This window comes from Neopsephotus bourkii, unplaced genomic scaffold (assembly GCF_033783945.1).
Source record: "Neopsephotus bourkii isolate Nb327-2 ecotype Australia unplaced genomic scaffold, CSIRO-AGI_Nbou_v1 NB_745, whole genome shotgun sequence".
Classification (NCBI taxonomy): domain Eukaryota; kingdom Metazoa; phylum Chordata; class Aves; order Psittaciformes; family Psittacidae; genus Neopsephotus; species Neopsephotus bourkii.
The window spans coordinates 2,018,414-2,044,530 of record NW_026901243.1 but is presented as its reverse complement, the minus strand read 5'-3'; the positions used below and the strand labels follow the sequence as shown (position 1 = coordinate 2,044,530).

The following is a 26,117-nucleotide window of genomic DNA, read 5'->3' as shown; positions in this document are numbered from 1 at the left end:
TTCAGTTTGGCTTTTACTGTCTTATTCCTCAGAACAGCTGTAGCCAAATACATAAGTCGCTTCTTTTGTAACTTTTAGTTGATTAAGAGAAACACAAGAAAGTGTTAATTCTCATATTTGTGACCTCCTGGCACTGAGCCTGCTGGGGGAAGCAATTTTTCTAATCCAACACATTATATGATTTTTTTTTTCTTTCAGTTGATGTTGAGGCTGAAGAAACAACTGGAGAAGTTATTAAAAACCCAGATCTTTCAACACTGTATATGCTCCAAGTAGTATCAAAGGCAATTGATATTTCTCTTGCAAAAGTAAGACTAATAATGATTGTAAATACAAATAGAAGTGTGAGAATGTTATTTCAGCTGAGTTAGTCAAACCTGCAACAGATTACTCTGTGCTGCATGTTCATGTGTCATTTAACATGTGCTGTATTCATTCCTGACTATGTTCCTTATTTGGCATTCAGGACTAAAAATAATGTAGGGGTGACATTTAAACTCAGAAAAATACCAGAAGAGCATACCAGAATGGATCAGCCCACTTGAAGTACAGATAATAGCTTTAATTAAAGAAGCTTGCATTGTCTTATTAATGCCCGTAGTCAAATATTTATGTGCTTATCATCCAGTCCTTTTAACTGACAGTAGTTCAGAAGAAGTTTATTATTCCTCTATCACTGTTTCTCCCTTGCTTATCTTCCTTATTTTGAGCAGAGATGCAACCGTTATTACTTTTAATACTTTCCTTCCAGTTCAGACAGAGGAGAGAAAAAAACTCAGATTAAAAATAAGGAGGGTGCCTTCCAATTTCTTTGCTAGATCAAAGAAGCCCGAGTAACTGTACAAACACTGAATAGTCTGTGCTTATGTACTCAGCTTTACTTTAACATGAATGCAATTTATTCAGTTTAGCTATTCCTCAGTAGTAGTGGTCTGAAGGTTTTCAGGCCAAGATCTTTATTTGGCATATGCTGATGTGCCATCTGACTACATCAGTCAAGCATTTGAGTAACATTTATTTTATACCAACAACTTTAACAGGCAAAACAGGATGCCTTTTCTCCATGCTGTGTCCAGTAGGGTCCTTTTTTCCTTAAGGTAACCATTAGTAGGGGTGGCTTTACTAGCTGTTAAACTTAAGGGAATATTCTGTAATGCTTCCATGTGAAACTGTACCCCAGACAATCTGCATAAAGAATTTCCTATGCTGAGCAGCACACAGCATTCTGAGTTGAAGGAATAGTGCAGGAAAAGGAAAAAATTGCTCCTTTTCATTTGAGTGTTACTATTTACAGTACGTATAAAACAGAAAAGGCTGGTTATAGTGAGTTAGTCATTAACCTTCCACACCCCTCCTTTACTTTCTACAAATTTCTGTAAGAAAACATACCTGTGATTTGGATTTTTTTTTAAATAAGAACTTTTTTCTTTTTTCTTTCTTTTTTTTTTAGGAGTTAAAAAATCTTTTGTTTGGCTCTAGTCTTTGTTGCTTCAGTGAAGAATGGAAAATACAGAATTTTACATTTAATAACATACCACAGTTAAAATATGGCATTGTGCAAAAAAAGGTACTGTAAATTACTTCCTTAAAGTGATCTTTGCTTTTTACACTGAGTTTACAAAGGCTGTGTGTTTCAGCAGTTAAAAAAAAAATAAAGGTCTTCTAAAGACTCTTCTCTTTCTTTGACTTCTCTGGTTATCACTGGATGATGTCACCTTGTCAAGTCTTGTTGGGAGACTTGAGATGGATGGAGTATTTCTGAGGGAATCTTAAATTAACTGCAGAAAGTGAGCGTGTGTGTGTGTATGACGAGGAGTTATTTGTAGGGATAAAGACAAGCCACTGCAGCTGAAAGCTAGTGGTGGTAAAAGAGTAAAAGGGCATAAATCAAGGGTCGAATTTAAGAGGAAAAGCATACATGGAGGTAATGTTTAACAAGCTTAAGATGGAGCTTGATCTGTCTCAGAATGGGGGGACATAGCGAGAATTGACTGCAGTTCCTGGGAAATCACAATGATATTTTTGCTTTTTAAAGATGTAGGAGTCAAAAGATGGGGGTCACATGATGGGGGCCACATCATTCCTAAAGTGAAAGGGAGCAAATGCTCCTGCGGTGTCACTGGGACCAGTATACTGGAACTGCTGGTAGGACCACCTCTTTTGCAGCCATGTTTCTGTAATTCTGGACTGCAGCCACAAGATGCCAGCTCCTCCATGAAATAAGGTTTTCATCAGTTCTAGGCATTATCTACCTAGTGGTAAAAAACCAGCAAGCGTTAATTTAAACTCCAGAAGGAACCATGGTAGTAATGTTCACTGGCCCATAGTAAATGTTACTCACTGGCCATTAAGTTCCCTACTATAAATTCCACAACAAGAATAGTAAATCAGTGTGTTTTGCTCAGATGTGCTTATTTCATATAGTTAATATATTCCTCTTCACTTTTAAATTAATTTCAGTTGAACAACTGTTTGATTCTCTTCTGCATTAAGTTACTGTGGTGCTATAAGATGTTTCGAAAGGTTCCTCTTTTTTCACCGAGAGGCTTTCCCTAGTGCACTGAAACCAACCTTGCTTTTTTCCTTAATGTATTTCAGATGATTCAGTCTTTAGTTACGTAAGTAATTATAGAGTTAGAGTGTGTGTAATATAAATGAGAAAATGGCAGGTATCAACAGCTATTTTATTATTATAGGACATTTATTTTCTAGGTTGCATACTGTGCATACTGCCTGTATCTGCAGGTCCCATTGCAGGTCTGATGCTCTACCTACGACAACCCGAGAAACAAAATCAAACCACAGACTCTCCAGGAAACTTGCTGGCTGGTTCATACTGTCTTATCATCATTGTTTTTCCCCAGTGAGGTAGCTGGCTAGTGCAAAGAGCTATACAAAACACCAAAATCTTTGGTTAGTGATTTAAGTGGGAACTTGAGAGGAGGCACAATGCTCAGAGGAGGTAAAAGAGCAAGGCATACTTTCACCCTTTGGAGAACAGGTTTGATATCTTTTGATTTCTCTTGGGGATGTTAATATAAGCTGTGCCTCAATAGGGATCACGAGATCTTTCATTTGTTTGCATAATCACAGAACAGATTTTAAAAAGACTTTCTTTGATGTTATAGATGTTTAGGCATTTTCAGGAAAAAATAGGTGGGAAAATCAATACCAGTTAGTAACACTGATTTTCATTGGCTTGCAAAAAAATGTAATAGAGTAAGAGAGGGCATGGCAAAGTCATGGATGAAAAGACAGATGAAAGAATAGCTTAAGACTGAATGGAAGGACATGGATGACAAAAGTTTTCATCAGCATAAAACAGCACAAACTGTTTTGCTCATGGAGTGTCCATTATTCCCCTCAGGGTGGCCCATGTGGAGTACTGGCTGCAGTTCAAGCTTGTGTCCTACAACGGCTTATTTTTGCAGACAGTAATAGGAATAAAGACATTCGGTAAGTCAGCAACTGACAACAGAAATATTTTCCATACATAAGTAGACTTTTTTTTTCTCTCCTGCAGCCATTCAGGAGCCTTTTGAGTTTGAACTTGTTGAACTTCTCTTTGAGAGGGAAAGTAGCTTATAATTTTCTTTTATTTACTTCCCTTTCAACTGCAGTAATTTAGAGGTTGATGTTTTATTTGTATAATTACTTGCTTGTGATTAACCCAAGAACCTCTTAAAAAATCCAACAGCTTGAATTGAGGCCAATGAAAATTATTTAACCTTGAGATCCCATGGAGATATAATTTCAAAGAAAATCTGTTGGGGGTTTGAAAGACCATGAAATTTATGCACTTTTTGACACTCAGAATGTCAAGGAGGGTGAAAAATGAAGCTTACAGCTATAATTTTTTTCTTACTACTGTGTTCAATCTTTCAGAGTTGAACTCCATAATAGAATTTGAATTTAAATACTGTGTATATATTTTCTACTTTAAAGAAACTTCATTAAATATTGCTGGTATCAAGGAAAATTGCTTGGACTGCTATAACATTAATGTACTTGTCACTTTGCTAAAGGAGCAGGGCTCATTCAATCAAATGCTAGAAAATAATGTCTAAAAAGTTTACTTTTATTGCCAGATTTCTCGTATTCACCTTTAGTTCTCAGTAAGAAATAAGGTCCATTACAAAACAAAAATCTCTAAGCTTTCCTGTGCTTACAGGCACAGTTTTTTGTACGGGTATAACAGTATTTTACTGGTTTATGCTGCCACCGCCTTGTATTATTTGTGGATAATACACTGACACCAATTTAGTCAGAAGAAAAGCTTTCAGGCTGAGATTGTTCATTACCTTGCAATGTGAAAATGTTCATCATGTATAAAAACTGGGCCTTAAGTATACACTTTTCTGCTTGGAAAGTGACAGGGTCTTTGTTGATTTTCCTTAGTTTCGTCTGACTGGCACTTAATGTAAATTAATTGTTTGGGTTTTTCATCAATAATGGAAAGAAACAGGCACCTGTAGAACTTCATTATTTGCCTTCAGCACCCAGCATGGGAAGTGACAACTAACCAAAGGATTATCAGGACCTATAGGATCAACACGTGTCCAGGTCCAGGAGTGCTGGTGGGTAGGCAGTTCTGGTACAAGCCAGCTAATAAACCATTAGGAATGTTTAAAACCAAGCTTAGAGTCTATTAAATAAATATTGAAAGTTTTAATGTTACTGCTGTTGCTAGTTATTAGTTTCACTGATGGCTTGTGGACCCCAAGACACAGGCTAAATAAGATGCTCTGAATTCATCACTTGAAAATTGCCCGTTCTTCGAACTCACCTAAAGGCAATTACCATAGGCTGACAAAAAGATAGTGTTAGTGGTATAATACGTGTGCAGAGAGTAATGTGAAGTTAATTCTACAACATTACGCAGTTTAGTTTTTTTCTTCTGTTCAATTCTTTCAGTACATCACATCTGTCTATAATTCATATCAAGAGCCTGCTGATGAGAGCACACTTTTTTAAAGTGCAAAAATTAGCTAGGAAAATTTTATTAGCCTAATACAGATTACAATGGGAGTGGACTTCAAGGCAGAATGAGGCTCTTGTCCACATAAAAGAAAACTCAGAAACTTCCATGCAAGAAAATCAACACATATTTAGATTTTAATGCTAAGGAATCTCCACAGAATTCACCAAAGAATGAATTTCTGATGTGAAAACCAAGAATTTGTTTCAGCATGGAGAACAGCTTTGATCATCCGCTCTGTGGTCCCTTTGAGTCTCAGGTCATCCTTAGTAAAAATAGAGATGTTAACCTCTTTCAACATTATTCAGTGATCGTAAATGTCATAGAATTATGCAGCACCCAGATAAGTTGCCTGAGGCCAGATTGTTTAAACTATAAGTGTCCCAGCTCCTGCCAGCTACAACTGATCCTGTTTACATGGCAATATTTGCCTCTCCTATTTCCCCCCCTGCTATTATATACACAGTTTTAAAAGATTTTGCTTTATTCCTGAGATAAAAGTTTTTCTTATGATATGTTTGCCATAGGCAGAAACTTAGGCATTCAGAAAGAGAAGTCTCAGAGCTTGAAATGAGAGGATTAATATTCCTTTCTAATTCTTACCTGAATTTTCACATTACGAACAACTTTACAGTAAGTGTTTGACTTCAGGCTTCTTCAACAGTCAAGAAATAATTACCATGTCTCCTTACTCTGCTACGTCTCTCAGACAAATTAGTTGCTATGCTTCCCATAAATTTCTGAGTGTCTGCATTAGAACACAGGCAGAGATTAGAGAACATTGTGATTTTATTTTTTGTATTTGAAAACTCTCACCAATTATTTCCCATATCTCACACCCTTCAGAAGGAAACATTCTCTAAATGAACATTATATTCAAGGCAGACATTGAACTTGAAAGTCTGTTTAATTTTTTGATGTTTGGTGTTCCTTGTTTAGTCTTTCAGATTATTAGATCTTTTACTCAAATGCTGGGAACAGGTTTTGACATAATCTCCCATGCTGGTAACACTCTAAGACTGATATTATCTGAATTTCAAAGACTGCCATTCTTGAAGCCACTAGAGAACATTCCAATTCGGTGTCTCCCAGGGGCATAGATCTGTTGTTCATTTCTTCAGGCTTGGATGTTGGGTTTTATTCTTAAATATTCCAGTTTTCCATTATGTGACTTGTTTATGTGACTGTTCAACACACAGGGTTTTATTGAGTGGGCCATCCCAGTTGTCTCTTTCTTGACTATAGAAGGAACTGACATACCTAAACTGTTATTTTCTGGGGGAACTTGCTGGAACCTCATGATTAGACATTACAACGCCTAGTCTCTAAAATAATGCTTTTCTTCATTTAACTACAAGTATACTATGAATCTGTGTATATTGTAATTGGGTAGTTTGCCCTCTAATGAGTAAGCTTTCCAACACACATTTTGGTACTTGACTGCCTCTTGTAATTTCTGGACTATAGTTGTCTTCAACCATCAGAAGTTCATAGGACCAAATGCCTCACCATGGCAATTGCAGACATACTGTGGCGTGCAGGAGGCAACGAGAAAGCAATTGTAGCACTGTAAGTAGGGAAAGCAGTTTTAATTATTGACTAATGCTCCTACACTTGTGTCTGTTATATATGTACAGAGTTTATAAAATGAAAGTTTTGTAAGTTGTATTTATGCAGTCTAAAATGGTTAGGGAGAAATGCAAAATGTCATTTCTGCTGTCCCAGTAACTGGAACAGAATAGTCAAATTCTTTATAATTACTGTGAAAGATCCTGTGGATTTCGTTGATGCTTAGGATTCCTCCACATCTTTACCTGATTTTTCCAGATGCAGCATTTTGCTCCCAACAGTTTTGTATTGCAGTATATTCTATTATGGGTGGAATTACTTTCTTTATGCTGTAGATGCCTACTGGTAACTTAGTTTATGCTATGCAATTCGGTTCCTAGTACACAAGACATCTAACTTTTAGATTGCTAGCTTTGGCTGTACTGGATCCTGCACAATACTTTTAAGTGAGACAGGTTTTGTGAAACTAGGTGATTTCTTCTATTAAATCAACGAAGATAGCCGTAAAATAACAGAGAAGCTTTTTCTTCCTCAAACCTGAAATAGAAGCAGCAAATTCAAAGACATTTCGAATGATATTTTGCATATTTCACATTTATAAAATGTTTCCTCTGTGATGATATTGTACATATATTCTTGTGCTTGTTTTAATGTCACTGCTGTAATATTTGTTTCCAATAAAAACTCATTAACATCTTAAACATACATTTCTAGTCTTTCTGTATAAGCATATTGAATATACTGAGAGAGCTCAGCACTGCTAAAGAATATGCTTAATTGATAAAAGTTTGTTTAATATATAATATGAACTCATGTAAGAGGTTCTTTTTTAAAAAAGTGGTTAAAATGATAATACAAAATCTTTGGCTCATTTTTCAGTTCATATAATAATATGCTGATTTCTCTTTAATACCATTTTGTTCCTTTTAATATGAACTTTGGTTTTGTCTGAATATCCTCTTCAGGCCATCAGGAAGACAGCAGTTCATTCCCATAGGAAAATACAAGGCAGATGGAATCTTAGAAACTGTAAGGCTCTGTGTTACTCAGAGTAATATTCTCCATATCCTCTTTCTACTTTTTCTTATTTTAGTGCAATGAATCTGATTTCCATTGCTCCCTTAGTGTTTTAAAATATTTTATGTCAAATTAGTTGAGATCCAAAACCCAATAGGAGATAGCAAAATCCTGTAGTCTGTCTGGCTTTGAATTGTCCCAGTGTCTTCAGGCAGTTTGGACTCCCTGAAGTCCTTTTTGTACCCTGTATCTTTCAAACTTATAAACTTGCTTACTTTTATTGATATGCAGTAAAAGTGTGGATCCTTTCAAGTTCACCACTATGGCCATGAGCATCAAAAGGCAGTATATTCTCCTTTGCCTTTTTTTTTTTTTTTTTAAATTCCAGAAGCTCCAAATGGCAAAACACTCTCCGGTTATGCCTTGTTTCCATCTGAAGCTCTCAAATGGAGTTGCAAATGGTGATGCCAAAAGCCAGGCTTTAGTGGTTTAAGAAAGTATTACTGGCCTCCTAAATGGAGGAATGAATGTGTGAACACCTTGTCAGAACCGGATAATTTTGGAGCAGTTGGAAGTGAAGTCTTTTATAAGTAGGGTGAATGCAGCAGAAATCCTTTGCTATAAAATGCTCTTCCAAGAGGCAAGTTAAATTATTTAATTAATATGTTAACATAATTCTATGCTGCTGGCTATTCCGGAGAGCAACTAACACCATTATGCTGTCTTTAAGTCCTGCTTATCAAATATCATGTGGACATAGCCACAGTGAAAATGTGATGGAAAGCAATATATTCCAGACTGCTCAATCTTTCCGCATACATTATCTGCAAGACCATAATTTCTGTCCAAATCTGAAGATGGAAAAATAGACAAAGAATATTGAAGTAAGGGCCTGGATCTATGAACTGACCTGAACTTCATGTTAAATAGGAGTATTCATGGGAGTATTCTCTGAGTATGTGTTCTGATACGTGCCTGCTATAAATGGCTCGCCACATAGGTACCAACTCCTGAGCTACTTGCCCTTTCTGTCTTCTAAAGCTGCAGTATTCCTATGTTCTAGGAATCGTTTTTCATTGCATAAACAATCCTTAAAGTTGAATCAAAGTGTCTGTTCAAAAAACTTAAAAACAACAAGAAGCAGTATAAAAATTCAGAACATACAAAGCGATGAGATACAATATTATACAAGATAACAACAGGAAAAGGTAGATTTCATTAGATCTTTGCTCCATTTTGTTAGCTCAAATATTTCCATTCAGATTTAAAGTTTTGTCTACTGTAGTTCAGCTTTCAGGTTATAAAAGTGAGTTGCAATTGTTTCAGTTACTTTTTTTTTTTTTTTCCTTCCCAGCTAATACTACATAGTGCCACAAGATACGAGGATCTGGTTGTTTTTCTTCAGCAGAATATTCACCAGGTACTGTATAGAAAAGACACTAAACCTGTTATAGTTCAACTGCCAGTCTTTCTGTATTTGTCAGTCTCGTGTCTCCTGAACATTGTTTCAAACACTATAGGGACATGTATTTTAACAAACAGAACATCAAATTCAGTTTTAGATAAATGAGAACAATTCTTTCTGCTTTCAGTTTGATTTGCATATCTTTAAAATAGAGCAAAAAAATGTACTCAACAAACAAAATAAAACTAGCCTTTTTCTTTTTCAGTTTGAAACTGGTCCCTGGGGGTGTATCCTTCTGACTGTGTCTGTCATCTTATCAAGATCTATCAATCTGTGAGTGTCTTTGTATCCCTGTTTTATTAATTTCAAAGTAAACAAGCTGTGCAAAGTGAGAAAGTAGCCGTAATGTACTTAACTCTCTGGCCTTTTTGATCTATCATGATGTTTACTCTGATAAATATAGGGGAGTAGAACAGATTTACTTTTTTTTATACACAAGACACATGTTATATTTATATATATATATATATATATATAATAAATGCTGTTAAAATGGCAGCGATCACTCCACCATACCTGATACAAAGGACTTAATCTAAACATTATGCATCATGTGTGAGGTAGCTGCCTATACTCCCAGTCTTGACAGTTGAAAACAAGACTGTTTTAGAGGGTTATTTATTTCACATACTTTAGGTATCTGTCTTAGGTAGAGATGAATAACTTGCTTGTAATGCCCAATCTCTCCATCAATGATAATGATAAAGAATGGCTCATATACAAAGGATTGGACATCTGATTTTTAGGTGGTTATAAGTAATGTACAACAAATTGGTCTCAGTTTATGAGTGTAATAAATATGCAGAACTCTAAGGAGTAGTCAGTACAGGCTCTTTTAAAAACTCATTGAGATTTGCCAAAGCACAGTTGCAATTCATTTCATTTATACAAATTAAGTGTATTTCAGTGGTACTGTGAATAGCAGAGTGGGTCAGAATAAAAATGCTTTCTTCATTTTGTCAAATTTCACTTTTGTAAAAATCTCCTAGAGTTATCTACAAGTGAAAAGAACTGTTTCCTGACAACTTGCAATAACAACTGACATGAAGAGAGCAGCTGCACTTGAAAGCAGCATGGGGTTTGTTTATGTAATCTTTTGTTTGCATCTCTGCATTGTCTTGAAAATAAATAGCAACATAGTCCAAATTTGTTATATGCATTATGTTGCTCACCTACTGAGATTCCTACAAGCATTTACAGGTTGGATTTTTTTGCTGTTTTGTTGTTATTTCTTCCTTCCTTTCTCTTACAGTAACACTACAGGCCATAGGCACTCTAACACAAGTTATATGAGAATTTTGTAGCATATGTCATTTATTCTTGTTTTTATGGTCTAGTTAGCAGCAGAAAGGTCCAGATAAGTAAAGGTATTTGAGCAAGAATGGTATATTGGGTAGAATCACCAAAAGCAGCAATGTTCCTAATTGCTCTTGATTGCATTTCTTTACTTTCTGTAAAACGGTAAATGTACTTTAATAATATAAGCATGGAGGTTATATTTTACACCACCTTTCAATTCTGGACAGATGGGTTATGACAAGCTAATCAATCATCTTTGTTTGTATTTGGGGGGACCTAAGTGACTAAAGGGAACATGAAAATTCCTTGTGGTGCTTCTTCGCATTTTTAGGTATCTAAATATTTTTACAGTTCTGGTCCACAGTGTTAAAATTGTTTATAAAATGTAGCTCTGTTTTGAGGAAGATTCATGAGTTTATCACACAACTTCATTTTAACTTGATACTGTGTAATACATTGCATTGATACCTATCTTTTGTTTATAAGAAAAAGCGGTTTTTATGTGTCACTAGATACAGTGGAATGTGTTTCTAGACCTTCGCATAATATTTTTTAGAAGTGCAAACTAAATTTTGTTTATGTAATTTTCAGCAATAGATTTGAATGGCTATGTCATAGTGCTTCTCTTACAATATTACAAGTATCAAGTCAAATAACTCATTGCTCATATCACCAAGAAATATGTACCGTTTAGTGAGTGTTAGAAGCATTGTAAGTAATTATTTACATAACTGGCATAGTACTGGATGAATAGTTAGAGACAAATAAGAGTTGGTTTGGGTAATGGAATTTTTATCCAGTAATAGATCTCCCTGGAATTTTATTTTTTTTGGTCATGTTTTTTTAAGATAAAATTAGTGTTTTGTTTTATTTTTAAAGAGATAAAATTTAATGGCAGTTTAAATTGTCCTGATTTTTGTGTGCATATTCTATTGAACATGCTAGATTAGTTAATTTTAGTTGAGACGCTGACGTATCTTAATTTGTCAAATAATGTTGAAATGCTTCTGTTTTGGTCAGTGCTTCGCTATGTGCCCACAGTGCTGCCTCACTGAGGTCCCTTTGTAAATAACTCTTCCATAAATAATTGGCATTTCTTGTAAGCAAGTTGAACACTAGGGATGGGAGTGTCTTGAACCGTGGTTATAATTAAAACAACATTGTGTAAGATGCAGAGGTTAGTCCACTGAAGCCAAACCAAAGCATTTACATTTGGTTCAACAAAGACTGGCATTTTGATTAACAAATTTTGAAATATTTCTTTCAATCAAAAATATTCTCCGTAATGTTTTCTGTTCCATGAATAATTCCAGTGTTTATTGAAGCTTTCACTTCAGGATATAATAAGAAGAAAATAATAATTCCTTATTTTATATGGTGGGGAAGCATTAATACAAGTTAAAAGGCAGAGCAGTGAATGTGGACTAAGTGGTGAGGTTGATTAATAGAAGGATGTGTCACTGTATGAAGCCCTGTGCAGTTCAACTCATCCAGAAGTGAACTAGAATGAGTACAGGATAATGAGACCACAAAGCTTACAGACTTCCTCCAAGAAGTCACATCTGTGTACATATGCTTCCCATGTTTATAACAGATGGAAGATGGCATGCAGTTGTGACCATGCCACATAACTTGGGAGTGATACCTGTGGTAGTTGGTGTGGTTCAGAATGATCCAGACCTGTTAGCACCTTCTTAAATCTGTGACTAAATTCTAGCAGTTCAGAAGGATCTCATTGTGCTAATAATGGAGTAATATCATTTAAATTTAGCCTTCTATAAATTATGCCAAGTCTCAGTCCTCTGCTCTCTCTGTGTTCAGTGAAACGAGGGAAGCTTCTCTAAGAGAGTCATTTCACATGAAAGTAAATGTCAAGAAAGGTGAGGAGAATTGCTATGGACAGTGCCTATTTTATTTTTTTTAAATTATTATTTTGCAAGGAGAACTACTAGCTAAGACTTCTTAAATGTTTGCTATTTTCAGGGTAATGATCTATCTTATTTTTATTTACTTTTTGTGGAAATATTTGCATCTAGGCTTCCTTTATGCTCAAAAAAGAGGCAAAGATTATGATTTATTTGACTTATTTTGAGTGTTTAGCTTAGAATGATATAAATCATCTCCTGAAATGCTTACTTCTCTCCCCTATATAAAAAGGAAATTTGAATAACTTACTTTTATGGAGGCTTTGCACTGTGAAGTGCATCATCAAGTGGTGAAATTAATTCTGCCTTAGAATTGGTTAGAACTGGCTGAGAAAATGGTAGATGAAATTAATTACTAATAATGTAGATTATTATACATGATGAAAACACAGTCTCAGCTGTACTTACCTAGTGATGGGCTTTAAACAGACTATTATAAAAAAGGAGACAGATTCCGGCACTGTTCCTGCTGCTTTAATTACCTGAGGATATCAGTTCAATTTTCTATGATAGACAAAAAAGAAAAAAATGTATTGGGAGTTATGGTGATACGAAAGGAAGACAAAATAAAAACATGGTAAAGTGTTTGTATTAACATATGGTCTTCTCATGTCTTCATCTGGCATCTAGTCTTATCTCCCCAGGTCAGTAAAAACACATTAGAACTAGAAGACACTGGAAGACAAAATTTCCTTTTAATGTGGACTAGCTTTGATGTGAGGACAGTTGGAATCTTTCCTTTTTGGCATTAAAGAGGGCTAACTTGGATGTGATAAATATTTAGGCATCCATGAAAACATTGACTAAGGAATGATTATACATTATTTCTCAGGGTTCAAAACCTTGGATATTGTAATGGAAAAAACAAACCACTTTTTTTTTTTTTTTTATCACAGCATAAGTAATTTTCACTACTGGGAGATGAGGAGGCAAAAAGTATGCAGAGGGTCAAATGAATTTAGGCAAATTACTGGAATGTACATGCTTAGGTACTTTTAAATGCTCCTGTCTAGATGTCATCTCCATGTGCCCTGTTTTTGTGTTCTGCCCTGATGTTTGCTACTGCTGCTGCTGACTGGATGCTGGGATAGGGTGACTTTTGGTCTGGCTCCATAATTTTTACGTTATTACTGATTATTCTTGTAAATGGAAATTCCACATTTCATCCAGGTCTATCAGGCAGTTGTTCTAAATCACTGACAACCTACGTACTTTCATTTAATGAGAACGCATGCCAGGAAATGCAGGGGTTTGCGCTGCTTTGTAGATTTTGGTAATGAGTTTATCATGCTCCATGCACTAATGATCATTACTGGCAGAACTGATAACAAATGGCCAAAGAGGAGTGAGAATTCCTGAGGAAGTTGCTGAGAACGTGGTGTTGTTTCTGGTACAGGAAGGAGTGCTAGTCACTAACAATTGTAAACCCTTTTTTTTTTTCTTTTCCTTACAACCAGTGAAAAATTAAAAAATAGTGGGCATATTTTACTATGGGAACTAAGCTCAGGGAACTAACCTTCCTGAATGAGCAAAATGTGTACCAGAATGCTCATGTTAAGAGCTATAGCATATTTTCTGCGTACCTGGGAGAGTCTGAGCTTAAAGGTGGACTTCAAGCCCCCATGGGGCCTCACTGAGATTGGTACATTGCGTGTAGGAAGGTTATGAAAACTCAGGAGTGGTTTACACTTACACTGCTTCAGTAAACCCCACAGTCTTACTGAAGCTGCAACATGATCACCTCTAACACTTAGCACCTTCCTTACTATGCTTACTTATGCAAAACCATAGCTGTACTGGGTTGTGGCTAATTCTGATCCATTCATTGAAAAGCCTTTAAATTTCAGCTTCTTGCCAAAGAGTCACAGTGTTTGTTTTCATTGCCATATTTTTCTTAGTGCACTAACGTTATTGCATAAAACCATCATTACTAGAACTTACTATAACAAAGAACATACTGGGTGAGAAAATGTTTTAGGTCAAATTCCTTTGGGGAAAATCAATGTTCTGCAGTTTTCATGCTACCTGGAGACAATAAATAGAGGCACATTTGAAACACAGACTTACTGTGTTTCTCACAAGTTTGCTGATGAATAGAATCAAAACCAGAGTGTTTGCAATCTCTTTTGTTGACTCAGGAATTCTTTATCACTTACTGATAGCAGATCACAAATGTAATTCTGCAGTTAGCATTGGTCATTTAGGTATCCTTTCATTTTTCTCTGAATTGTTTGTGTGAGAATAAAGAAAACAATGGCTTTATCTGTACGGAGAAAAAAAAGGAAAGTAATTTTGCAAGTCAAGAGGAGGCTGTGCACTTCATTAAGGCTGGCCACATAAACCTAGAAAATATACATGAACACCTTTTTCTTTATTGTAATGCCACAACTTTAATAACTATCCTTCTGTAGTCTTTATTGCTCCAGAAATGTGTACGTCCCTGTTTCATAATTATTTGTGCTGGTTCAATTTCTGAGTTCTGGGACATTTTGTTCTTTGTTTTGTCTTGTTTCATTCTGGTTTCAAAAGCCAATGCCTTCTTATTAAGTGGAATAAATGACAATTTGATTTGTTATTGGTATAGGACTTCTCACAGCAAATAGGTCTGCCCTTAATTATAGGCAGTTTATCTAGTTCTCTGAAATCTATCAGTTAACAATTTTTACTAAGAAAATCATAATTAAACTATGTTGTTCTGTTCCCTTGAACACTTACTTTTCATTCCTGGGTACCATTTTACTGAACTAGGAAAGTTAAATTTCCTTCATCTGTCATTCTGATCCATCCTTGAAATAAACACATGCAAGCATCAAATCGTATTAATAGCTGTCCAGTATACGTATTCCATCTCAAAAAATATCCTTGCCTTTATAAGTGAAGCTGAGCTGCACTTGGCATGTTATAGGGGAGAGAATTTTTTACTTGTTTGAACTTCATGTCACAGGAAAGCCTGATCAGACAGGCTAAAAGACCAGCGGCTACAATCACTCTCTGGCTATGCAGGGTATCTAGCTCCAGCATTTACATAACTAATATACCATCTTTAATTAATAACTTGCTAATCTGAGGAATTTGAGTTTTAAGTACTCTGAAGATGTTGGATGAACTATGCATTGTTATCACTATTATGCCCTGTACTATGCTCAGATATATCCTATTGTCATCTTGAATTAGATTCTATAATTATTTCTCTGGTTGCAAGCCATATTCCAATAATCTTCCTGCTTTGGTCAACAAGCAAACTATATATTTTCTTTTAAATATAATAGTTCCATATTCATGTCCACAGGACAGCATTTCACTGTGAGACATAGTGTTACATATGTACATTTTGTATTTATAGTATTGTAATACCCACAGGCTGTAATAAAGATTAGAAGCTGTTCCTGGCAAAGAGTCAGAAGTAGTAAAGCTCCATCTATAGTCACCTTGGCATTCCACCTCGTACACCCCAATGGCTCTGACCATGTATGCACTAACTTACAGGGTAGACAGGTGTGTTCATCCTTGTTTCACACAGGAGACTGTTACCTCCGATTTTCTGCATGGTAAGAGTATATATATATGTGCAATTACTATAGGTCACACTCCACGTGTCCTCAAGATCAGTTTTCTGATGTATTTCCTAATACCTAATCCAAATGTCCCCTATGTCACTTTAAAGCCATTCCCCCGTATGCTATCCTACCTGCCCTTGTAAAAAGTTCCTTTCCAGATTTCTTGTCAGCCCTCTTAAGTACTTGAAGCTGCTTTGAGTTCTCCCCGCAGCCTTCTCTTTTCCAGGCTGAACAACCCCAGCACTCTCAGGCTGTTTTTATAGGCGAGGTGCTCTGCCCTCTGATCATAATTATTATTATATTTTATTATTATGATTCTATCCCTGCCCATGGCAGGGGGGATGGAACTAGATGATCTTAAGGTCCTTTCCAACCCTAACTATTCTATTATTCTATATTATTATGATGCTACAATTATAATTGTAGTAACCTGCATCAAGCCTTTTTTGTTCCTCATCTTTTCTGTACCCTTTCTGTACCCTTTTCTGTATCATTTACTGTGACATAACCCTGATTCTGATACGTTACTTGACTTTTAATCTCTTTTAGTCACGTAGGACATTGAAAAAGCAAGAAATGCTCTCCTGGTACATGAATTGCAGGTGGAAAAATGGGTTCTCCACCCTCAATCCACTTTCCTTAAGTGACACCTTTTCCTGTCTCAGAGACAATCTCTAATTTAGAGTTCCCCTAAAATGCACCTGCTCTCCTTATGCTCTTTGGCTGGTGAAGAAAGGCTTTCTGTGAAATGATCATTAGGCTTGTCCAAGGGTAAAAGCAATTACAACTTCACAAAAAAGATCCAGTCACGTGGGGCATACTCTGTTGTTGATAGAAATATGTTTTTCTCTGAGCCCATTTTCTGGGAAAACCTTTTCAGAGGTAGTGCCCCCACCCCTAGCTGAGAATGCCTGAGACACCAACAGCCAGGGGAAATTACGTGTGTGAGCAGTTTTCACTCAGTGTTTACAGTTATGTAATATAAATAGATGTCATCATGTATTTTACAGCTTAGTCTTTTGGTGTTTGAAAAAGATAGGGAAGCAGCTATTTTTAAGGGGAAACAGCTGTCAATTACGTTACTATGCTGAAAAACAAGCAGCTTGACCTAACTGAAAAATCCATATATGAGTGTCTCAGATCTGTCCAAGAAACATTTGTGATTTTACAACATGGAGGAAGCATGAGATTAGATGTACCAAGAACAGTGGGAGGAGAGCAAATAGGAGAGTTTGTGTGGGATCCAGTCCTTGGTAGGCAAGAACTGAGTCCTTTTTTGTTTGGGTAAGTGATCTTCTGTACCTCCTGCTTGATAGGATGAATGCAAGTCATAATCTTCAGGATCTTCCTTATTTTTGAGGCTCTGTTTGTGGGAATTAGGCAGAGGCCCTTCTATTTGGAGTGTTCACTGGGCAAGAATGGCTTGCTGCGTTAATAAATATATTGATAGATGTAGAACCATAATGAACCTTGGGTTGCAGCTTCAGCTGCTAAGAGGCAATAAAGAAGGGAGCTTGCTTGAAAGAAGTTAATGTTTTTCTTTCAAAGAAAGACAATAGAACAGGGATAATAAGGGAGACAGTCTTAGCATAATTTGAAGGAGGATGCAAGACCAAGGTTTGAAGCTACAAGGTTTATATTCTTTCAAAACTGAATATGCTGTGGAATATGTTGCTACCTTATAACGCTTGAGAAAGAGGGGACTCAGAGAAAAAAGAATAAAGACAGAGATGATGGTAGAATGGGATTTTGAAGACAAGATACTGGAAAGGAGATTAGGGTCTGACACAACACAATTATGTAAGCATCTGTCAAATAAGCTGGGAAGATAAGGAAGCTATGTAGCCTGCTAGATGAGCAATGTGACCCAGGTGAAAACATGAACACAAAGAAAAGGAACAGTTGAATTAGGTTTGAAGAAGTTTACTGTACTGAAGAAGAAAGATTAGTGGTAAAGGAAACAAAAAAAATGAAACTGAATTAAGCAAAAAAGAAGAATCAAGAAGACAAAGAGGTTGTAATTCTGGCATCTTTCTGGGTAAGAGACTGGTATATCTGGAAATAATGCAAAAAAACCCACAAAAAAAAACAAAAGGAAAATGGTGTGTGTGTGGGAACTGGGATTTGCACAGAGAATGGGGAGAGACATGTGACTTCTTTCCTTGTTAAGAAAGCCTGTCACCAAGCGTGGTGCACAGAACAGAAAGTGGACTGTATACTGAGTGATAGCAAATTTGATGTGGATATGCAGCAGAAAGATTTCTTATGGCAACAGGGGAAGATTATCCATGTTGTTCCCCCAACTCATCCAGATCTTTCTAGAACAGATCAGAATAAATCATAAAGCTGAGGAACATGCCTGAAGAGAAGGAAGCTTGTTAGTTAATTCTCTGGCAAATTTTCTGACGTCTAAAGAAAAAGTGCAAAGGAATGAAAGAAGTATGGTGAGCAACAAATAGGTGTAGCACTAGTGGTCTGAGTCTTGGTGTTGGAAAATAGAGAAATAATGTGGTTCAAATGAGGTCAGACCCAGGCCTTGAGTAATGGAAAATAAACAAGTAATTTCCTTATCATATCAATAAAAAGATAGCAGGAAAAGATGTGAAGTTTCTGTGTAGAGTGGATGTGACTGATATTAGAAATAATTTAAGGAATGCTCCAAATCTGAAATATTATTCTGCTTTACATTTCAGTAAGGAAAACAGCATGGTGTAAACTCGGGATAAATAATTGGGATCCATACATAGAAATAGAACTAATTTTGTGCAAGGTGGAAATGAACCTTAAAAAGTGATGGCTACACAATCTGAAGGAAAAAAATAACCATGCATCTGTTTGCCTATATTGCATGGATTTTGTGAGACTTTCTGAGCTCTCTCTCACTTTGTAAGACTTTAGGAATGGACTTGATTCTGAAAGCTTACATTCTTGATCATACTATACTACTTGTCCTATTAAAACATACTGTAACCTTGCATCTCTGGTGCAGTAAGTCTGGAGGAGTGGGTGCTCTTCATCTTCAGATACTGAAATAACTGGCATCTCAGGTCATAGATAAAATGACAATGATGCTTAATACCTTTTTACAGTAGAGGTCACCATATAAGTGTGTAATATCAAAAAATGTTTACATTTAAGAAAGGTGCAAAAGCAGACAAAGCAACTTGGCTTTTATCTCTTCAGGTTGGAAAGCTTTAGGCAAAATTCTGAAAAGAGAGTAAGTAACTACAGAGATAAATAGAAAATGGCAGAGAATGCAGTCTGACTTTACAGAAGGGAAGTTATAGAAGACTGAACTAATATTTTGCTTTGATGAAAGAGCTGCTTTTTTAAAGTGGGAAATGAAATAGATGTATTCTATCTGAACTTCAGTAAAGCATGCAGCTGTAGTACCAATATGTATTTTGAATAATACCAAATGAGAAGTTATTTGCTAATGTGAAAATAAGAGGTATTTTAAAAACTGTGAAAGAAAGGGACTCAGAAAAGAGTTGTCAGCATGGGGAGGGTTACCGATGGAATTCCTCAGTGCTCAGTCCGGGTTTAAACTCAATTTTTGTTCCCTACAGTAAAGTTGGAAAAAAGGAGTGGTGTGCTAATGAAATGTAATGGTGACTCAGAAGTTGAAAGGCACTGTCAGTAGAGAGAACAAATCATGTTGTACAAAAAGTGTTGGCTCAGTCTTATGATTAGGGCAATAAAAAAATAATTTATTTTGACTACAAAAACCAAAAGGTCATGCAAACAGAGAGTACTCACTACTGTACTGTGGGGTTTCACAGGTAGTAAATGGCAGGGTGAGGAGTTGAGAACAGTAGTGGAGCACATAGTGACTTTAAGCCCTCATTATAAAATATAATTGGATCTACTGTTAGGGTGTGTCAGCATAAAAAGTTTTAAGAGGTGAAGAAATATTAATAGATTGTGCAAAGCACTGATGTGTCATTGAAATACCATGTCAAATTGAGTTCAGCCATTAAAACTGAAGAAGTGTAGGGAAGACCACGGGAATGAGAAATCTGTCTTACAAAACCCCAAAATTTTTGATATTTTCTAGCCTAAAATACTAATTTTAAAAGGGTACATAACTATTTTGTAGAAAGTGGGAAGGTAGCAGTTGTAAGTAAACAAGAAGGACTGGGAAAAGTTAATTTATTTAAAGAACAAGATTAGCACGAAATTAAAGTGAATCAATAAACTTAGACTGTGAATCAATAGATTAAGTGTAACTAGATTTCAGGTTGCTACACTGCTACTGAGAAAAGTATGGAAAGCCAAGAAAGAAGCTAAGAAATGTGATTTTCTGTGGAAGAGAGTAACCTGGATGGCTGGATTTTACCTGCCAGATGCAGAGAACATCATCTTCCTTTCTTCCCCCTCTCCACAACTCTGCTTTGTCCCAGTGTGAGATAGTCTACACCATGGTTAATATAAACACAGAATATTGTTCTCAGAAGTATCTGAGATTACTAACCCCTTAGTTCTGTAAGACTGTCCATATAGGATCAAAGGAAAGGTTTATCTAGCCTACTAGCCTGTCTTTGATAGTTGAAAGCTGTGGTTGCTGTAGGAAACTGCGTAAGAAATGGGGTGAATATAGAGCAATTATTCTGCTGGTATATTCTCCATGTTTCCGATAGTCTGTAATTCAGAGACTTCCTAAACTGGTCGTTGTATCCGGACCATTGAGTTTATTAGCCCTTGATGAACCTATCCTCCATGAATTTTTCTAAAACCTTTTTGAACCCTTTAATTCTTTTGGCCTTCACAACATCCTGTGGCAGTGAGTTCCCCAACTTAGTTATGTGTTTTGTGAAAGAATTTTTCCTTTTGTTTGCTTGAACTGCTTGCCCAATAAGTCTACAGAGCATTGCCTCATTCATGTTATGAAAAGTAGTGAGTAAATGTTCCTTAATCATCTCCTTACCATTGAAGAGTTTTTAAACTTCCGCTGCAGCCCATCAATTGCTCCTTTGATAGGGAAATGATCCTTGTCTATGTAGTCTCTTCTGATAGGAAAGCTGCTCTGTAACTTGACAGTGGTTTCTTCTGACCATCTGAACTTCCTCTGATTCTACTACTTTTAGATGCTCAAATTCTCTTACCTTTGAGATAAAAATTGTAGCAAACTGACTATTTGAAACCAAATGTTCATGCATTGCTTTTAATTGGCTTGTCCAGCTGAGGAGTCTTTTTTCAAAACTGGCTACAGGGTGTTGTCATTTCTATAGCAACCTTATTTCTCAGCTTGCAATCTAAAAATAAAAAAATAAGCTCAGCCTGTCTACAGTGCCAGCGTATTTGTGAGTATGATTTATGTGTCCAGTCATCCCTGGTAAATAGCAATTAGCCGGTCATGCCCAAGTTCTGGCAGGCTCCCTTTATGTTCATCAGATAAAAAAAAAGGCATTTTACAGTACAGTTTCTTCCTCTACTCTGAAATTATTTAAGCGAAGTCACATATATTACCTTCAGGATTCAGTTTCTCACCATGTACAAAAATGCAAAGAAGCCCAGATTGATTAGCTGATGTTTATTTGCTTATCTTTAGATATAAAAAAAATCAGTGATAAGCCAATCCCTAGGCGATTGATTAGATTTGTCATCTTCCCAATCTTCTTTTTTCCATTTTCTTCAGGAAATCAAAGCATTCCAGAAATGAACTCTTTTGATTTTAGGGATATGAAGTATATTTATTAAAAAGACTCAAAAAAATGTGAAAGAATAAGTATGATTCTACTACAAAAGAGCAGTAACAAACAAGTTTCAGTCAAGGTACTGTCATACTGTGTACTCTTCAGCTATTTGATAAACACAGCGTCAGCACTCTTAAGCAGATGCTGGTTTAGTATCTTAATGTGCTGTGCTCAGGAAGACATGCTGCATTCAGTGAGAAAGATAATCTATTTTTAAAAATGAAATAGTGGGTTGGGTATGCCAATAGATTAATCACTTTTCACATCAAATCTGTTTGAAATAGAAATACTTCCTATAGTATGATAGCGCCCTGTAGCAGCAGAGCTGATGAATTAAATGTGAATTAAATGTGCATGATTGCCTCAGGATCTGTACATTCTAAGAACTTTGTGAGATTAGCAGGTATGTGAAAAAATGGTAAATAGAGAATGAAGCCACTTCCTTTCTTTTGCTGGTTTCAATCCCTTTTTTTTCAGAGGGGCTCTTTTCTTCTTTTTTGAACATTCATTTGAAACCTTTGCAGTGTGCCAGTATAAAAAAAAGTATTATGGAACATTTACACAATAAGCCAGTCACCCATCCTGTCATTTTCCACATCCCCATTGTCATTATTTAAAATCCTTATGCTCGAAGACAAGTTTTTCTCCCTCCCAACCCAAATTCTATTTTTGAAGTAGACTTGTAATTGTGTGTTTGTTAATAGAGCTGTCTGTTGCCATGAGCAAAGTGAGGTAACCAATTTTCTATTACAGCTTAGCCACAGAGTTAAGGACTGTAAAACAGCTAGCACTTATTTGAATGCACCATTATTTTTTTTTGCTTGCTTTATATTGTTTTATTTTGTTCTCCTATCAATCTAAACAATATTTATTGTATTTACTAGCTGATATGAACTAACTTGTATTCTGATAATCTGGAGTTATTCCTAGTGTTACAGTTTGTATGTGACTTTTGTATTTAATAACCAATCTTGGAAGTTCTCCATTTAAACTTGGCAAGAATTTTCCTGGAAATAAATTGGGAATTAATGTGTATGAAACATTTTTTAAATGTCTTATTTTCTATCATCTCAGTATTATTTGCTAACGAGACATTCATATGGTTACAGATTGTGTTATATTGTTGCATCTAGTGCTCAAAATGTTTATATTATTGATTTATATTTATGCGCTTTCAAAACCTTACAGTCTATACAGATCACTGTAATTAATTTTATTAATTTGCCATCATTGCTAAGGTTTATACTGCCATTACAGTTTTTTCTAATTCTGGTATTTTTGACCATCTGTCTTAAACTCTTAGACTATTTTTTAATAATTTGTATGTCCCAGAATGGATGAATGATTTTAAAACATGAGACAGATTCATAATAATAACCGTAATGGCTACCTTGAAGTTAGCAAGTTACAGCAGTATGTCTGTGACAATTCAGAGCAGTCGAAGTTTGGGCTCAGAACATTATAATCTTCAGTACCTTACATCCTTAATGAACGCATTATTTATAACTTGAAACTAACAGTTTCAACAAAGCTGAAGATTAACACAGAATCACCAACAGGAGAATGGAGAGGAGCATGAGATTTATAATATGTAATGATATTTTTTTGGAAAGGCTATTTCAGGCATTCCTGCCCTAAAACCAGCAGCATTAAAAACCATGAAAAAATATGTATAATTCATACCAGATGTATTTTGTTGATTTCTGTCATGATGAGATTTCTCCATTACTTTAGATACTTGTTCAGAAGCCACATTGCAGATAATTTTTTTTTTATTTTTCCCATAATGACATTCATTTTATGTGGTAATAATGTAAAAAAAAAAAATGTTTGTTGCATGCTGAGCAAAAGATAGTTAAGCCTTAGGATAGAGGTACCTCATCCTGATCACCCTCTAAGGAGGGATAAAAGAAGGTTTAAATATAAATATTTTTAAAAAGAACAGTACAAAATTAATGAACTATGCGGAGATAAGTTTTGCCAAGTTACTTAGTTTCTGTGAGTGTATAAAAATACATCTGCATTTTGTCAAGAAATCAGAAAAGCTGGACTAAGCAATCCCAGCACTGCTGAATGGAGAATTCAGCAATTCAAGGGTCCCAGGGCAAAAACTGAAACAGACAAAAGTTGGAACTATAACTTTATGCACACTGGCAAATGCGTTAACCTGAGTGTATTTGTTGCTGTCTTTCTATCATCCCAACAGGGTGCTTCAGCTGTAGCAGAAGCCACAGCTTCACTTACTGCATAGAGAATTCCAGCTCTTTCTTCCCTGGTTTCAGTACAGACATAAGCCACATTACCCACATTACAACTGAAAATAAAAATCAAGCTGGGATATCTTACAGAGTGATTTGAAATTTAGCAGATAGTAGTGACAGTTTTTTGATTATGCATCAACTCAGGAAATGATTCCTGCTGAAGATTTTGCGTAAGCATGTTTGAACACATGCTGAATATTAAGTATTTGTCCAAGAGATTTTAAAAATCAGTATCTTGCCCTCTGACTGAAAGGTTGCTTGGGGGGTGGGGGAGGGTTGGTGTTTCTTTTTCCCCACAAACTTTATACTATTACCAGGTGAGGCAAACTCCACCATTCTGTGCCAGCACTCACCATACTTTTAGCTCATCCCAGTTACAATTGTGTATTACCATGACACTGGAAAATATTGATAATGTAGCAGCAGGAAGAAATATTTGCCATTAACACTGTTCTCTTTGGTTGTGTATTTTTACTGACCTATGATTCTGTCAAAGGAGCATGCAGAGCATTGGACTGTAAATTGAAAAGGAGGGATTCAGTAGAGTCAAGCCTTTAACTCATTGTATGATGATGACTAGGACACTGACAAGTCCCCTGGCTTAAAATTAATGGGGTTGTCTGCTTTAAAGTAATTTAAAAATTATAAGTAGAAAATTCCATGTAGGGACATAGTCGTAATGAATCAGTTTTGTTGTCCTGTGTGATAGCCAGAACACCAGAATGCACAAATGCTTCATATTTGTGTGTCATTAATGAATGTATTCACAGCTTGGTAGAAAACAAAACACCTTATTATCATTATCTGATGTTTTTACAATGCATAAAGTATGCTTGCCTTTTGTTAATACATAATAAATACACCTGCGCAGAAGCTAGTCTTTGGCAGGTATGAATAATAATCTTAAAGCCATTTAGAATAGGTGTAAAGCTCGTAGCTATATGCCTGATGTTTGTTTCCTCATTAGCAGAGATGATTTGAAAGGCAGATGTTCTTCTTCTTGAAAATCTGTGATACACCTCTAAACTCCCATATTGTTTGTACCTACAGAAGAAATTAGAACTTCCTCCTATTGTCTTTGTCGTATGTCCCATCGTCCCTAACTGACGCATATTGTATAGTCTACTTGTTTCAAACAAGGTTATGGCGTTTTCAAGATGAAACTGTTTCTAAAACTAAAAAATGGCCAAAATCCAAAGATTACTATCGCTTCATCCATTCCTTGCAATGTTGCATGAGAGAATTTTCCATATCACAGGCACACTTTCCATGGACTTTTCTTTGATTTTGCACTAGAAAAAGATGTTATTGTGGCACTTTGTTACAATTACCTTTAAACAATTTTTTTTTTAAAGGGTGTTGTTATTCAATGGTCTTGATGTTTTCAATGTTTTAAGTATCATTAGAGCTGAAAATTATATATTATATTCTGATCTTGATGTGGGAAGAAATCATATGTGAAAATAATTATGTAAAGTTTGTGATGAAGACAGGGAATGTCCCAGCTTTTTACGTAGGAAAGCAATTTTTTAGCAGGCCATTTATAACAATGTTGAAGGGAAATTCCTAGCTAGCTTTACTCTAAGCATATAAATCCAACTCTCAGTTTATCTCAAAGAAATATTTTCTTTAAAAAAAATAATTGTGCCAATTGCATGGAAATTTAAATATTTGGGTGCATAGAAAATTTTACAAGTAAGTCAAATGAGAATGAGAAGGCCAGTTGTATATAGAATTGCTAAGTTTTTGATTGATGATCATTCAGGCATTCTCTCTACCTTTGTAAAAAAACAGTTACAAAACAGTTGTGATTAATGTATTTTTATTCTGAAGGGAAATAGATTTTTTGTGAACCATAGAATTAACCAATGGAGTCTATTGCCATAGCTGTCCCAGAATACAGTACGCTGTTTTTTCTCAACGCTGGATTAGACATTTATTGATGTGTAAAATAATGTTTGCAATTACATTATATCTTCAGGATAAAAATGATCAGAGTTGCAGCCTATATTTTTTAGGTCATCAACCAATCACTAATTCAATACCTCCAGTAGTCATGCAAGAAGGAACTTAGTTTGGGGACATGCTACTCTATATTTATCAATAATGCAGTTTCATGGACTTTTTGATATCATGAGGTAGAAGAAAGGACCACACAGCAGTATTATGAATGTGTAGACCTCGAGTTGTTTTGGTTTTAAATTCTCTTCTTTTCATGGACCATATAGTATATATATTATATAATCTTCAGTTTGTGGTGGGTGTATTCTAAGTACTAAGGATAGGAATAATACATACACAAATGTGTGAGAACATCTTATCTGAATACTGGAGTAGGTTGCCCAGGCAG

At 35.7% G+C, this 26,117-nt stretch overlaps 1 protein-coding gene across 3 annotated transcripts in view; it reads left to right on the top strand.

The window, feature by feature from the left end:
* Positions 1 to 26,117, top strand: part of MINDY4 (MINDY lysine 48 deubiquitinase 4) — a 69,024-nt gene that overhangs the window by 20,114 nt on the left and 22,793 nt on the right. For all 3 annotated transcript variants that reach the window (XM_061354768.1, XM_061354767.1, XM_061354766.1), the window contains 7 exons: positions 199 to 308; positions 1,451 to 1,567; positions 3,368 to 3,456; positions 6,446 to 6,547; positions 7,513 to 7,576; positions 8,919 to 8,984; positions 9,235 to 9,302. In XM_061354768.1, the coding sequence (XP_061210752.1) occupies positions 199 to 308; positions 1,451 to 1,567; positions 3,368 to 3,456; positions 6,446 to 6,547; positions 7,513 to 7,576; positions 8,919 to 8,984; positions 9,235 to 9,302 (616 nt within the window). The remainder of the gene's footprint in view (positions 1 to 198; positions 309 to 1,450; positions 1,568 to 3,367; positions 3,457 to 6,445; positions 6,548 to 7,512; positions 7,577 to 8,918; positions 8,985 to 9,234; positions 9,303 to 26,117) is intronic.